Source organism: Suncus etruscus, chromosome 14 (genome assembly GCF_024139225.1).
Source record: "Suncus etruscus isolate mSunEtr1 chromosome 14, mSunEtr1.pri.cur, whole genome shotgun sequence".
In the NCBI taxonomy this organism is placed as follows: domain Eukaryota; kingdom Metazoa; phylum Chordata; class Mammalia; order Eulipotyphla; family Soricidae; genus Suncus; species Suncus etruscus.
In genome coordinates this window covers 85,027,063-85,042,928 of record NC_064861.1, presented here as the reverse complement: position 1 = coordinate 85,042,928, position 15,866 = coordinate 85,027,063, and the positions used below count along the sequence as shown (strand labels likewise).

The 15,866-nt window shown below is 52.8% G+C and overlaps 1 protein-coding gene across 1 annotated transcript; it reads right to left on the bottom strand.

Annotated features, from left to right (window-relative positions):
- Positions 1-708: 708 nt before the first annotated feature.
- RAB4B (RAB4B, member RAS oncogene family) lies at positions 709-15,007 on the bottom strand. The gene is made up of 8 exons (XM_049787209.1): positions 14,848-15,007; positions 13,378-13,458; positions 13,039-13,153; positions 9,835-9,897; positions 9,576-9,730; positions 8,423-8,518; positions 8,206-8,336; positions 709-1,122 (listed from the first exon to the last, which is right to left on the bottom strand). The coding sequence occupies exons 1-7, from the start codon at positions 14,861-14,863 to the stop codon at positions 8,221-8,223; spliced, it is 642 nt and encodes a 213-aa protein (XP_049643166.1). The 5' UTR covers positions 14,864-15,007; the 3' UTR covers positions 709-1,122; positions 8,206-8,220.
- Between the last annotated feature and the right edge of the window lie 859 nt (positions 15,008-15,866).

Sequence of the window (15,866 nt, the reverse complement as noted above, 5' to 3'; positions counted from 1 at the left end):
TAGGGTGTTTGCCTTGCATGCAGAGGACAGTGGTTTGAATCCTGGCATCCCACATGATCCCCCGAGCCTGCCAGGAGCGATTTCTGAGCGTAGAGCCAGGAGTAACCCCAGAGTGCAGCTGGGTGTGACCCAAAAACCAAAAACAAACAAAAAATCATACTACTTTCAGAGGCTAGACTGACAGCACAGCAGGTAGGGAATTTGCCTTGCACACAGCTGACCCATGTTCAATCCCCAGCATTCCATATGGTCCCCAGAGGACTATCAGGAGTGATTCCTGAGCACAGATCCAGAAGTAATCCCAGAGCACCACAGGGTGTGGTCTCCCCAAAAAGCCAGAAGTGCTTGGATATTAACTATGTCTGGGGTCACCATGACCTAAATTCAGTGGCTTACCCACTGACCCCTTGGTAGCCCCCAACAACACTGCGTCAGGAGCAACAAAGACCCAGTGCAGAGACAAACAACAGTAGGACTCAGTCCTCCAGACAGCCTGGCACCAGGTCACAGCATGGCATCAAAGCCACCCACACAGGACCTGCCAGGGTCAGACTGCCCAGTGACCAGTTCCCTCCACCAACCGACCCATGTGCCCCCACACACACCACGTCCAATTCAGAAGCATGGCCCCCCAAATACCAGGCCTTGAGATTCATTCACCTCTTCCGTCTCCCCTCCCTGTCACCCCCAAATGAAAGAGGCCAAGACTCGGGTGTAAACGATGCTTTATGTGTGCAGGGTGGGGGCGGGACAGGTCCACCCCCCCACCGGTAATAAATAACACGTACTCGCAGTGGCGGTGGCCAGTCGGGCAGTTAGGGCCTGAGAAACCCTGGTCTAGGCTTGAGGAACTCTTCTCGAGTTTGGTTGGGGTTTCGGGAGGAGGGAAAACAGGGGTCAGCCAAGACAGGGGAAGGAAGCAGTAGCAAGTATGGATTCCCTCTTGCCCCCACCCCCACCCCCGTGGCTCAGTCTTGCTCCTAAACCCAGCCCCAGCAGGCCAGGGAAGGGAGGCAGGGAGTCGGGCAGTTTGTCCGGGGCCAGGGCAGGTGGGGGGCTCGGCCTCCGGGCCTGTGTGTGGGCCCCAGCCAAGGGCAGGGCTGGTCCTGGAGATCAGGAGAGCTGAAAAACAAAGGGGTGATGACTGGAGACCCCACCGAACCCCCTGCTCCAGCCCACTGCTGCTGCTGCTGCTGTTGTTGTTTCTTTTTTGGGCCACACCAGGAGGCACTCAGGAGATACTCTTGGCTCTGCACTTAGAAATCGCTCCTGGCAGGCTCAGGGGCCCATATGGGATGCTGGGAATTGAACCTAGGTCTGTCCTGGGTCCACCGCTTGCAAGGCAAACGCCCTACTGCTGTGCTATCTCTCTGGCCCCCTGTTGGTCTCATTTATGTTTATTTTTCTCTCTGTGTCTATCAGGTCCTTGTCTTCCTCTTCTCCTTCTACCAAAATGGGGGAGAGGGGTGTTTGGGAGCCATACCTGCTCAAGACTCACTCTTGGCTCTGCGGCCAGAATTACTCTCTAAGTCTGCACAAGGCCACCTTCCTTTCTAACTACCACCGGCCTAGAAGTCAGGGTGATCAGTCAAAGGGCTGAAGTTTGCAGTTTCCTGCAAATGAGAGGCTCAGTTGGATCCCCGGGGATCAGTGGTCCCCAGAGCACTGCCAAGAGCGATTCCCATGCACCGGGGGTTTGGCCACAACCCCAAAAATATTATAATAAAAATTAAAATATGTCTCAGGTCCAGAGCAATAGCACAGTGGGGAGGGTACTTGCTTTGAATGCAGCTGACCCAGGTTCAATTCCTGGCATCCCATATGGTCCCCTGCGCCTGATAGGAGCGATTTCTGAGCACAGAGCCAGGAGTAGTCAACCTCTGAGCGCCACCAGGTCTGGCCACTGGGCCCAAAACCCCCCCAAAATTAAATATCCTATCCCTACCTTCTCTTTGCCCTGGAACATTCCATCTCTAGGCCTGATCCCAGTGTTTTTCAAGCTGGAGAGACACATTGGGTTTGTTGGCTTTGTCTGCAGGCAAAGTTGTGTGGGAGCTTCTAGAACCTCTGAAGTCACTTCAGAATTCCTGAGGTGAGGCCTTGGTAACAGCAGCTTTTAAAGCTCTCCAGAGAATTGCAGCTGTATTGTTGGGTGGGGGAAGCAGCTGGGTGGGCCTGGGCTAATGTTTTCTTGAAATAAAACATGCCAGGGTGCACCCAAGTCAGAACGTTGGCCCAGAGAGGAAACTAGTAAACTGTTGGGTGCTAGAGGTTGACAGAATAGTGGTGGCTGCTTAACTGGCACTGGCTTCTATGAGATAAGAAAGTTAAAACTACGGGGCCGGCGAGGTGGCACTAGAGGTAAGGTGTCTGCCTTACAAGCGCTAGCCAAGGAAAGGACCACGGTTCGATCCCCCGGTGTCCCATATGGTCCCCCCAAGCCAGGGGCAATTTCTGAGCGCGTAGCCAGGAGTAACCCCTGAGCATCTAACGGGTGTGGCCCGAAAAACCAAAAAAAAAAAAAAGAAAGTTAAAACTAGAGGGATAAGAAAAGGGATGATAGAGGGAGGACCCCTAGACAAAGGGGTTGGCCGCACAACTTTATGGATGAGCTTGCTGCCACTTTTATTTCTTTTTTTTTTTTTTTTGGGCCACACCCGGTGACGCTCAGGGGTTACTCCTAGCTATGCGCTCAGAAGTCGCTCCTGGCTTGGGGGACCATATGGGACGCCGGGGGATCGAACCGCGGTCCGTCTCCTAGGCTAGCGCAGGTAAGGCAGGCACCTTACCTCCAGCGCCACCGCCCGGCCCCCACTTTTATTTCTTAAACAAAAAAATTTTTTTCTGGGCCGGAGCAATAGCACAGTGGTAGAGCATTTGCCTTGTACATGGCCAACCTGGGATGGACCTGGTTTGATCCCCAGCATTCCACCTAGTCCCCCAAGCCTGCCAGCAGCGATTTATAGCACAGAGCCAGGAATAACCCCTGAGTGCCTCTAGGTATGGCTCAAAAACCTTCTTTTTTTTTGGTTTTTGGGCCACACCCGGTGATGCTCAGGAGTTACTCCTGGCTATGCGCTCAGAAGTCGCTCCTGGCTTGGGGGACCATATGGGACACCGGGGGATCGAACCGCGGTCCATCCAAGGCTAGCGCAGGCAAGGCAGGCACCTTACCTCTAGCGCCACTGCCCGGCCCCTCAAAAACCTAAATAAATAAATGTTAAAAAATTTTTTTCGGGGCAGAGAGATAGCATGGAGGTAAGGCGTTTGCCTTGCATGCAAAAGGTTGGAGGTTCGAATCCCGGTATCCCATATAGTCCCCTGAGCCTGCCAGGAGCGATTTCTGAGCATAGAACCAGGAGTAACCCCTGAGCACTGCCGGATGACCCCCCCAAAAAAAAAATTAAAAAAAAAGAAAAAAGTAAAAAGTAAAAAGAAAATGGAGCTGGAGAGATAGCATGGAGGCAGGGTGTTTGCCTTGCATGCAGAAGGACGGTGGTTCGAATTCTGGCATCCCATATGGTCCTCCGAGCCTGCCAGGAACGATTTCTGAGTGCAGAACCAGGAGTAACCCCTGAGCGCTGCCAGGTGTGACCCAAAAACCAAAACAAAAACAAAAACAAAAACAAAAAATTCTTTTCTTTCTGGGGCCAGACTGATAGTATAGTGGGTAGAGCATTTGCCTTGCACATGGCAGACCTGAGTTCGATCTCCGGCATCCCATATGATCCACTAAACCCGCCAAGAGTGATTTTTGAGTATAGAACCAGGAGTAATCCCTGAGCGCCACCAGGTGTGGCCCAAAACAAAAACAAAAAAGTTTCTTCTGGGGCTAAAAAGATAGTATAGTATATAGGGCATCTGTCTTGTACAGATGACCCAGATTCAATCCCCAGCATCCCATAGGGTCTCCCAAACCTTGCAGGAGTGATTCCTGAGTAGAGAGGAGTATGTCCCAAGCACTGCTGAGTATGCATCCCCCCTACACACACACACACACACAAACCCCACATCAAAAATATTCTTTTCTTTTTTTCTTCATCTTTCATTGTGGGGCACTTCCGGCAATACAGATAGCATAGACAATAGCACAGACAGAGATCACTCCAGAGCACAGAGCCAAGAACAGCCCCTGAACACTGCCAGGTGAGACCTCTTAACACCTAAAACAAATAATTTTTTTTCTTAATGCTATGGGATTCAGAGAGATAGGACTGCAGGAAAGGTGTTGCCTTGCACATGGGTTCAGTTCCTGGAACTAAACATGGCCCCTGAGTCCCGCCAGAAGCGATCCCTGAGTGCAGAGCCAGGAGTCAGCCCTGAGCACTGCCAGAAGTGCCAAAAACCCCTTCAAATTATAATAATTATCATTTTAAAATGCTATAAGTGGGGCCGGCGAGGTGGCGCTAGAGGTAAAGTGTCTGCCTTGCAAGCGCTAGCCAAGGAAAGGACCACGGTTCGATCCCCCGGCGTCCCATATGGTTCCCCCCAAGCCAGGGGCAATTTCTGAGCGCGTAGCCAGGAGTAACCCCTGAGCATCAAACGGGTGTGGCCCGAAAAACCAAAAAAATAAAAAATAAAAAAAATAAAATGCTATAAGTATATTACAGAAACTTCACCCCGAAAAAAAAATCAATGCTAGAAAAACCTGTGGTTCCCTTTTCTAAGGGTGTGACCATATTGCATCATGGAACACACACTTCCTATTGTAGCTTCGGGCCCCACTGCTTGGTTCTTACATCATGCCACTGTCTGAGAGCAAGTCCTGGAACAGAACTTCCGAAAGTCCTGAAGTTCTAACCACTTCTACAAGGTCCAGACTTCGGCCTTTTGGGGAGATGAGGGGCAGAGGCACTGATCCATGTGCAGCAACTGTTCCTGGCTCTGTGTTCCAAGGGTCACATCTGGAGGTACCAGACATGGAACTGGAGTCACCCACATGCCAGGCAAGTGCCTTAACCCAAGTTCCATCTGTCTAGAGGCCTTGAGAAGCTCTCAAATGGATGAGCAGGAAAGTAACAAAGAGCCAAGACTATGTATTCTCCACTAAGGGTTGGCCCCTCTCCTAAGCAATGGGCACAAATTAAAATGGAATGAATCAGGGGCTGGAGCGATAACACAGCAGTAGGGTGTTTGCCTTGCATGCGGCCAACCAGGGACAGACCTGGGTTCGAATCCCAGCATCCCATATGGTCCCCCCAGCCCCAGCCTGCCTGGAGCGATTTCTGAGTGCAGAGCCAGGAGTAACCCCTGGGTGCCACTGGGTGTAGGCCAAAAACCAAAAAAAAAAAAAGGGAATGAACCTGCTCAAGGTCATTTTTGGGTTTTTGAGAAAATGAGAAAAGCCAGGCCCAGAGAGGTTAAAGAGTTTGCCCCGAGTCAAGCAGCCACCAGGCAACAGCTGGCACCCGGCAGCCGGGCTGGAATCTGATCTCTCACCCGCTTCCCTGTGCTGTGCAGACGGGATACACTGCACAAATAACAATGGCCCTGTGTCCGAGCTGGATGCGTGCAAAGGCGGGGGTGGTGCTGAGACCACCCAGCTTGAGGGAGTGACCCCAGCTGGGAAGCTAATAAAGCTTTCCTGCCGGAAGAGGCATTCTGAGCAAAAGGACCAGCTGAGAGGCCTACACGCTCCTGGCCCAGGGGCACCCACACCCCAGACGACGCCTGCAAGGAAGCAAATGTGGATCAGACAGACAGACTGACAGACAGACAGCAGGGTCTGGCGTCCCTCCAGAAAGACAATGGATTCCCATCTCCACTCTGTCCAACAGTGGGTCAGCTCTACTGCAGAGCCTAATGAAAAAAGCGAATCATTTTTCTCTGCAGCCAGCCTGGAGCTGCTGGTGGCAGGGAGCAGGGAGGCATGAAACACAGATGGCGACTAGGCAAGAGTTTTGGGGGAGTTGGGGCCAACATCAGACTTCCTGGAAGAAGTTCCCAAAGAAGGTATCATGAGCCCAGCAGAGGGAATGCGGGAGCAAAGTCTCAAGACAAATGGACTCCAAACAGATCATTTTCACCTTGCTCCTGTGAGGCCCTGGGTTCAATTCCTGAGGCTCACAAAACAACCAAAAACGGAAACACCCCCAACCCCACCCCCGGCTAGTTCAATTCCTGGCATCCCATATGGTCCCCTGAGCCTGCCAGGGGTGATTCCTGAGCACAGATCTAGGAGTAACCCTAGTGTAACCCTGAGTGCCACACTGAGTGTGGACCCAAAACAAATAAATTTAAAAAAAGAAAAAGAGGGCCCGGAGAGATAGCACAGCGGCGTTTGCCTTGCAAGCAGCCGATCCAGGACCAAAGGTGGTTGGTTCGAATCCCGGTGTCCCATATGGTCCCCCGTGCCTGCCAGGAGCTATTTCTGAGCAGATAGCCAGGAGTAAACCCTGAGCACCACCGGGTGTAACCCCAAAAAAAAAAAAGGATAAAGAAACAACCCAATCCCCCCCCCAATGTGGCTTTGGCATGGCTAGAATGGGAATGGAGAGTGGGGGGCAGGTAGAGGTCAAACACCAAGACTTTCAGATGTGGTCCAAGAAACCTGGGAACCAAAGCTAGGCTTACAGTAAGGAGTTAAGGGGCAAAGGAGGTGGCTCAGCACTACAGCACATGCCCTCATGTGGGAAGCACTGGGCCAAGCACAGCAAGAGGGAATAAAAATAAACCAATGAAGAGTAAAAGAAATTGAGGCTCATGACATGAAGCTCACGATATAGAGTGATGAGTGTAGTTGGAGAAATAACTACACTGAAAACTATCATAACAATGTGAATGAATGAGGGGAGTAGAAAGCCTGTCTCGAGTACAGGTGTGGGTGGGGTGGGGAGTAGGTAGATCTGGGAAATTGGTGGTGGGAATCCTGCACTGGTGAAGGGGGGTGTTTTTTACATGACTATAATCATACAACTACAATCATATTTGTAATCACGGTGTTTAAATAAAGATAATTTAAAAAAAAGAAAAAGAAATTGAGGAGAGATACAATCAGATTTGTGCCAACAAGCCCCAGTAGCTGCTTTGGGAGGGGACAAGAATGGGAGAGGCAGGATGTAGACACTACCCACTTCTCAACTCCTTCTCTGCACCCCCTGGCTCTGTGGCATGGTCTCTCACCTCCTCCCTGGTGTGGGAGACACACCCAGAGTCACTTCCCTTCTGAGCAGCCAGGACCCTGAGCATGCCGCATCAGAGCTGAAACTCCTGCACTCACCGCTGTCCTCCTGGCCAAAGTCCAAACACTCAGACATTCTTGTACACACATGCACACTGACAGTCACACACTGACACACAATCTCTCCCAAACACCCTCACACATACACTCACACACACATGTTCTCTGACACACAATCTAGCACACACCCGTTCTCAAACATTCTTACACAAACTCTCTCACAAACCTTTTCTCACAAACATTTGCTTATTCACACACTCTCACACGTTCACAAATCTCTTTCACACTCTCATACACACATATAGTCTCTGACAGAGTCACACACTCCCTGGCACACAATTTCTTCCAGACCCTCTCTCCAAACACCCATCTACCTTTTTACACATTCTCTCTTTCTCTCCTCAGACTTCCAGACCCTTTCGCATACACACATATACATTTTTACATTCTCTCTCTTTCTCTCTCTGTCTCTGTCTGTCTCTCTCTCTCTGTCTCTCTCTCTCTCTCTCTCTCTCTCTCTCTCTCTCTCACACACACACACACACACACACACACACACACACACACACACACAGAGGCATGGTTTTGCCCAGGACCTTTGTCTGCAACCTTCCCACGCGGGATCCCCCAGAATTCCAGCCCTCACTGCCTCTGGGTTGGTGCTCCAAAGTCACCTTCTGCCTGTCTTTCCAGCCCTTCCCTAGAATTCCCCCTGGCGCCTCCTCTCTCTCTGATCACGGCACAATGTCCTCGCACATCTGGTTTATTGTTGTTTCCCTAAAACAATGTCAGCTTGTTCCAGTGCTGAAAGCGGGAGAGGCCTCATCACTCTGGAAGGCCAGAGAGTTGGGGGGTGGGAGGGACATAGATAAGGGACATACATGGGACAGGAAGGACTTCCCAGGCCCTGAGCAGGGGGTCCCCAAGCTCATGCTCTGCACCTTCCTTTCTCACTGTGTCTCATCCTGTCCCCTTTCCTATCCCAGCCTCTGCCCGCACCCCCTTTGCCCGGTGTGCTGGGGTACCTGTGTTCCTGAGTCTCAGCAGCCACAAGGCTGCGGGCTCACGGCCTGGGCGGTCCGAGGCTGCCGCAGCTGGCGAAGGGATGCGTCCCCGTACTGGATGCCTGAGCCCATCCTCTCAGGGTCCAGCTCCCCTGGGGGCAGGAGGGGGTGTCATGAGGACCGGCCTTTGGTACCTTCCAGCCCAGACACCCCTACCCTAGGGGGATGGGGGACTCACCTGAGTCAATCTTGTTCAGGATGGTTCGGGCACACTTCAGGAAGGCCTCCTCCACATTCTCGCCCGTGAGAGCGCTGGTTTCCAGGAACATTAGCTCTGGGGGAGGGTGGAGTGTGGGAGAGTGACAAAATGTATGAAAGGACGCTGACCTGAGGCCTCTTAGACATATCCTCAAACGGTCTGGCTCTGCCTCCGCTCCAGGCCCACACTCCTGACAACTCCCCGTCCAGACTCCACCGGCTCACATCATCTCCCTTCCTTGACCTCCTGGAAGAGTTTAGGTGCCTCTTCTCAGATCCATCCCTGTCTGGACAGAGGCCTGCCTCCCCCTATAGTGCAGTGATCCTCTGTGAACCCCTGAGAACAGGGTCTGGGCTGTCTTTATCACGGCGTCATCTAGCTTGGGTCATCCCCAACAAGGTCTCCATGTAAGAAGAGCCAGTGATGATCTGGAGGTCAGGGTTGGGAGGAAAGACGCTGGCTCCAAGACAGGGTGTTTGAGAGTCTGGTCTGTCAGCACCTCATGGCAACACCTGTGGCCTGGGCTCTGCCTCACATTGATACCCCGAGCCCCTCACTTCTGCTGCCTCTGCTTGCTGGCAGCAACCTCCTGGCAGCCAATGAGAATAGAGCTGAAGCCAGAGCAATGGCACATGGCTGACCCGGTTTGATCCCTGGCATCCCACAGGGTCCCCCAAGCACCACCAGGGGTGACTCCTGAGTGCAGAGCCAGGGGTAACCCCTGAGCACTGCCAGGTGTGGCCCTAAACCCTCTCCCCCAAATGATAATGACACCCCTGTTGTACACCAGAGTTCTGTAGTGTCCATCTCCCTTCTCCTCTCCCATCATGGGGTCCCCACTTTGCAGATAAGGAAACTGAGATTCTGTGGGGTCACCCAGCTCTCATCTGGCCATGCTCAAATTTTAGCCCAAGCATTTAGTGGGTTTTTTGGGGGGAGGGGATCACAGCTGGTGCTGCTCAGGGATCTCTCCCAATGGGGTACAGGAGGCCAGAGGAGGTGCTGGGTTTTTACAGGCTCCTACACCTCCACATTGCCTGGCTGGGCACAAGTGCAGGGAAATAGGGGTGCCCTCCCACTGGTCCCTGGGTGGGAGTCCCCAAGCACAAGTTGCCACCTGCAGGGCCCTTACCGTTCTCCTGGGCAAAGCGCGAGGACTCCAGGAAAGTGACCTCACGCTCGGGGTCCAAGTCCTTCTTGTTGCCACAGAGGATGACCACGATGTTGGGGCTGGCCAGCGTGCGCGCATCTGTCAGCCAGGCCGCCAGAGAGTTGTAGGTCTCCCGGCTGCGGAGAAGGGCAATGAGGTGGGGTGAGAAGACAGACCGGGGTGCAGGAAAGAATATAGCCGGGGGCTCCCCACCTCACCCCCGCTTGGCCCGTGCACCCACCTGGTGATGTCATACACCAGCAGGGCTCCTGCAGCCCCTCGGTAATAGCTCCGTGTCACCGACCTGTGGGCCCAGGGGGTACCAGTCACTCCCAGGCAGATGGGGGGCAGCCCCCAGAAACTGCCATCCCTTGCACAGAGGAACTGGTGGTTCTGAAGTCCCTTGCCCTACCTTCACTGGAACTCACACCCACAATTTTGGTGATGGTCTGACCTCTCTGCCTCCCCCCATCTCTATTCATGTCAGAGTTGGTCTGTCTGTCTGTCCTGTTGTCTACCTGTGACTGTTTCTTTTTTATTTCTTTTTCTCTTTTTGGTTTTTGGGTCATACCCAGCGGTGCTCAGGGGTTACTCCTGGCTGTCTGCTCAGAAATAGCTCCTGGCAGGCACGGGGGGAGGGGGGGGGAACGACCATATGGGACACCGGGATTCAAACCAACCACCTTTGGTCCTGGATCGGCTGCTTGCAAGGCAAACGCCGCTGTGCTATCTCTCCGGGCCCCTAATTCTGTTTCAAACACTATCAGGAGCTGAAATGATAGCACAGCATGTAGGGCATTTGCCTTGCATGTACCTGACCTGGATTCAATAGCCAGCACCCCATATGGTCCCCCAAACCCATCAGGAGTGATTTCTGAATGCAGAGCCAGAAGTAACTACTAAGTATCCCCAGGTGTGGCCCCAAACCAAAACACAACAAATACAAGTACAAAAAATGCTGAACCTGAGAGATAATAATAGCGGGTAACCTGGCACTTGCCTTGCACAAAAGCATCGCTTTCAGTTGTGGCCAAAAAATAAAAAAGAAACCCAGAAACAAAACAGAAAATGTTGTACCAGTTCTTCATTGATCCTCCTCCTGGGGGGAGGGGTGTGTGATTTCTCCACTGCTCTCAAGTTCAGGTATGTATGTCTGGCACGTATGTGTGTATGTGTGTGCGAGACTTCTTCATTGCTCTCAAGCTCATGTAAGTCTGTAGTGTGTAACTGAGAGGGGACAGAGAGACAAAGAAAGAGAGTGAATATGTTTGTGTCTTCTCCATTACCCCTGAGCTATTTGTTTTTGGGTCTCTTTGTCTTTTTTTGTTTTTTTTTTTTTGTTTTTTTTTTTTTTTTTGTGGTTTTTGGGTCACACCCGGCAGTGCTCAGGGGTTACTCCTGGCTTCATGCTCAGAAATTGCTCCTGGCAGGCACGGGGGACCATATGGGACGCCGGGATTTGAACCGATGACCTTCTGCATGAAAGGCAAACGCCTTACCTCCATGCTATCTCTCCGGCCCCGTCTCTTTGTTTTTTGAGGGGTTGTTTTGTTTGGTTTTGGTTTTGGTTTTGGTTTTTGGGTGACAGCCTGCAATGCTCAAGGATTACTCCCTGCTCTGCGCTTAGAAATCACTCCTGGGGCCCAGAGAGATAGCACAGCGGCGTTTGCCCTGCAAGCAGCCAATCCAGGACCAAAGGTGGTTGGTTCGAATCCCGGTGTCCCATATGGTCCCCCGTGCCTGCCAGGAGCTATTTCTGAGCAGACAGCCAGGAGTAACCCCTGAGCACCGCCGGGTGTGGCCCAAAAACCACAAAAAAAAAAAAAAAAAAAAAAGAAATCACTCCTGGCAGGCTCTGGGAATTATATAGGATGCCTGGAATCGAACCCAGGTCCATCCTGGGTCGGTCACATGCAAGGCAAATGCCCTACTGCTGTGCTCTCTCTCTCTCCAGTCCCAGAGCTCTGGTTTTCATTTTTTTTTTTAAACAAGAGAATTTATTTATTTTTATTTATTTATTTTTGATTTTTGGGCCACACCCGTTTGATGCTCAGGGGTTACTCCTGGCTAAGCGCTCAGAAATTGCCCCTGGCTTGGGGGGGAACATATGGACACCGGGGGATTGAACAGTAGTCCTTCCTTGGCTAGCGCTTGAAAGGCCTTACCTCTAGCGCCACCTCACCGGCCCCAGAGCTCTGGTTTTCTTACCCACACCAGTGCTCTCTGATTCTTTCATTCGTTCTCTCATTCATTCATTTATTCCATACTTTCCATCATGGCCTCTTTGCTCTATCCTGGCCAAATGCCAGGGCCCCTTAGAATGCATGTCCCTCCCACACGCACAGGCAGTCGCCAGCCTCAGCTGCACACCTCGATCTCTCTATCTCTGGGCACAGTGCACCTCACATAGAAGTCTGACACACGAATATGATATAGGGGACTGACAAACGAGTATGAACCTAGCAGCTCCATTCTTGGGGGACCTACCCCCATTGCCCATTCTATGATCTGTCTCATAGATGCGAGCTTTCTGGATTAGGGGACACTGGGGGGTCCCTCTTGGGTCATTGTGCTGAGCCCTATAGATCCCTCCCTCTTCCCCTACATCCCCCCCAACCCTCAACCTCCCCCGCCTCTCTCTCCCTGATTTGTTTCTCTCTGTTAGTCTTTCTTTTTCCAAGGGTTCCTGGCAGCTTAGTAACTACGGGTGTCCTGGATACACACTTTGGCCAGATGCCGAGTAGAAAGTGGGAAATACCATCTCGACCCCCTTTCTTTCTTTTTGTTTTTTTGTTTTGTTTTGTTTTTTCGGACCACACCCATTTGATGCTCAGGAGTTACTCCTGGCTAAGCGCTCAGAAATTGCCCCTGGCTTGGGGGGACCATATGGGACTCCGGGGGATCGAACCATGGTCCTTCCTTGGCTAGCGCTTGCAAGCAGACACCTTACCTCTAGCGCCACCTAACCGGCCCCATCGACCCCCTTTCTATTGGGGTGTTTCTTTTGTTTCTTCTGTTGATGGGTTTGGGTTACTCCTGGCTCTGTGCTCAGAAATCATTCCATTCCTGCTAGGCTCAGGGGACCATATGGAATGCTGGGGATTGAACCAGGATCAGTCCCACTGTGCTGTCTCTCCAGCCCCTCTGCTGGCATGTTTCTCTCTCATCTTGTACCCTCAAGCCTCCTCTGTGGACCTGGCTCAAGCCTCCATGGCCCTAGTCTTACCAGGAGAGTCACTTCCAAATTTGGTCCCTCCCTTTGGCCCCTGTGCTCTTGCCTCAGTTTCTATCTCCAGCTCCTTCTGGCTCATAGTCTGTCCGTGATCTCTGCTATCTCGGCTGCATTTCTCCAGTTCACCCCAGCCTTCTGCTGGGCCTGCCTCTCTTGGTACATCCTCACCCCCTTTTTGCTCACTTGCTCTCTTCCAGAGCTCAGCCCACCTACCGAAACCGCTCCTGGCCGGCTGTATCCCAAATCTGTAGCTTCACCGTCTTCCCCCCAACGTTGACCACCCGGGATCCAAACTCCACGCCGATGGTGTGGTTGGAGTCCTGTTTGACTGGGAATGGAAAGGAGAAAAGAGGCAAACAGGGGCTCAGGCTTAGGGCCTCTCCATCTGCATATGTTTATTCCCTAGCAAAAAAAAGCAGATGCCAAAGCGAGGGACGGGCAGTGAGCAGTGAGATAGCACCTGCAGCCCACCCGGAATCCCAAGTCACCCTCATAGCAATGTACCTGCCCACACCGTGCCAGTGCACCCGAGGGCCCCTCCCAGAAACTCACACTTATTCTCAATGAACTGATGAAGGAGACATGACTTGCCAGTTCCCGCGCTGCCAATCACCAGGAATTTGAAGAGGAAGTCTGAGCAGATGGAGCCAAGGTCAGGGGGAACCCAGAGAGAGAGAAAGATGTGGGGTGGAGGGAAAGTGGAAACCCAGAGACTATGACAGGTATGGGGGTTGGGTGGGTAGTGACAAGACAATTGGCAACAACCATTGCAGATCATTCCCCACACACACCAGGCAGTTTTCAAGTCTTAACCTCCTAGACCAACAGCTCACTGAATTTTCAGGATAATTGCAGAAGGAAGATATGTTAATAACCATCCCCATTTTCCAGAGAGAGAAACCTAGGCCAGAAAGGTTATTTGACTTTCCCAAGATTCCAAGTTAAGACAGAGCTGGGATTCATTTTCAGGCAGATGGGTTGGGGCTGAAGTGATAGGGGGGCATTTGCTTTGTATGTGGCTGACCCAGGTTTGATCTCTGGAACCGTAAGAACAAGAACATTTGTTCTCCAAGAATGAGCACAGAGCCAGGAGTAAGTATACCCAGAGCACAATTAGGTGTGGTGCCCCCCCCTCAAAATCGTAGCAATTACATCACTGGAGCCATCTGGAAAGCCACTTTCTCAAAAATCATAACTCACAACACATACCACTCTGGGGTCATACACATCCCAATTTGGGGTGTATGATTCCTTTTTCATTAGAAGCTCCTCACTCCTCTCTCTCTCTTTCCTAAATTTCGCTTAAAAACAAAACAAACTACCACTTGACTTGCTCTATGCCTCCAGACTTCACCCCTACCCCTCTCTGTCATTCATTGCCTCTAGCATCTGGGCCTTGTCCATTCCTTTCAAATGACCAGCTGCTTTCTAGCCCAGGCCTTGACACTGTCCCCAGTGCTTTTTCCATCCTCCTCCATCCATTCCACGACCCACCTAGCATGCCAGCCTACCACCACCTTGCACCCATCACCTTCCTTTACCCAGCCTCTCCACCCAAGGCCCTGTCTGTGCCTGCCACCTTTCAGCTTGACCCCATCCTGTCATTCACCCCACTGCCTAATTCCAGGGTGACTCCACTCCCAACCCCTTTGCAGCCCCTCAAAACAGCAAGTCAATCTGGGGAGGGTCCAACCTGCGAGACCCCCCCCCAAATGCAGGTCTTTGAAAATCAGCAACTGCCCGATCCACTGGCACCTTAAAACCCCCCTTTCCTCTCCAGGCCTATCCTGAGCCTCCTACAGACTCCCTCAAATCCCTCCAACGGACCCCCTCTCCACCAGGCTCCGCCCTGATGCATTAAATTCAATCTGGGCCCCTCAAAACCCCTCCTCGCAGCCTCTAGGCCCCGCCCCCGGGACAGGCCCCGCCCCCGGACGAAGCCCCGCCCATTCCCGCAGGCAGCATCCTCCCCTCCCCCCACTCCGGCCCCCACCTCCCTCGCGCCCTCCCTCCCTCCCTCACCGTAAGTCTCGGCCATGACTCGGTGGCGGCCGCCCAGGGCCGCAATATGGCGCCGCGGCCGCGCCTGCTCGTCAGGCTGGCAGCCGCCGCACTCCGGGCTGCAGCCCCGGCTCCTTCCTACTCCGGGAGCCCCGCGCCGCCGCGCCACTTCCGCCTCCACCCCCTCAGGCGCGCCCGCGATCCGCTACGGGGCTGCGGTGTGGCTGCCTGGCCACGCCCACCGGATGCGCTGATTGGTTAATCTGCGTGAGGGGCGTGGTGTGGAAGGCGCGGATTGGCGGGGGCAAGTGCGAGGGGCGGGGCTGCGTGACGTCAGTCACTGGCCGGGCAGGTGGCAAGGGGCGTGGCCTAGAGGCTTCGCCCAGCCGAGGAAACGGATTTGATGAGAAGTCCTGGGGAGGGGCCCAGAATCTAGACTCCGCATTGGGCTAGAAGCCGATTTGGGGGCGTGGGTACGGATGGAAAGAAGAGGTGCGGGCATTTCTAACAGTCTTTTTTAAGAATAGAAAAGCAGGACCTTGAGCTGGTGACATAGGTATTGGGGGAGAGCGGGAGTCCTCCACCCCACAGTGCTCAGGGTCTAGTCCTGGCTCTGCCTAGGGAGCACTTCAGGCGGGCTCCGGGGATCATCACATTCGGTGCCTGCAGTTGGATCGCTCGAGATTTCAATTTGTGTTTGTTTTGGGGTCACACCTGCCAGTGCTCCTGGCTCTGCGTTCAGAAATCGCTCCTGGCAGGCACGGGGGTCCATATGGGATGCCGGGATTCGAACCACCGTCCGTCCTGGATCAGCTGCTTCCAAGGCAAACGCCATTACTGTTGTGCTATCTCACGGGCCAAGAGAGTAAGATTTCTGGTGGTTGAGTCCGCACTGGAAAGTGACGGGGGTGGAATTACCTCCCACCTTTCCTTGCTTAGAATCTTGGAAAAACTCTGCTTTGAGGCCAGAGAAATAACACTGTGGTAGGGCTTTTGCCTTGTATGCAACCGACCTGATACAGACCTGGGTTCGATCCCCC

Bases quoted from the DNA above. Each gene is read 5' to 3' on its own strand.
- RAB4B (XM_049787209.1), bottom strand. The intron at 9,898-13,038 runs GTAGGTGGGCTG...CTGGGCCCACAG, and splicing joins GCCGGCCAGGAGCGGTTTCG to GTCGGTGACACGGAGCTATT. The intron at 9,731-9,834 runs GTGGGTGCACGG...CCTTCTCCGCAG, and splicing joins CTGGTGTATGACATCACCAG to CCGGGAGACCTACAACTCTC.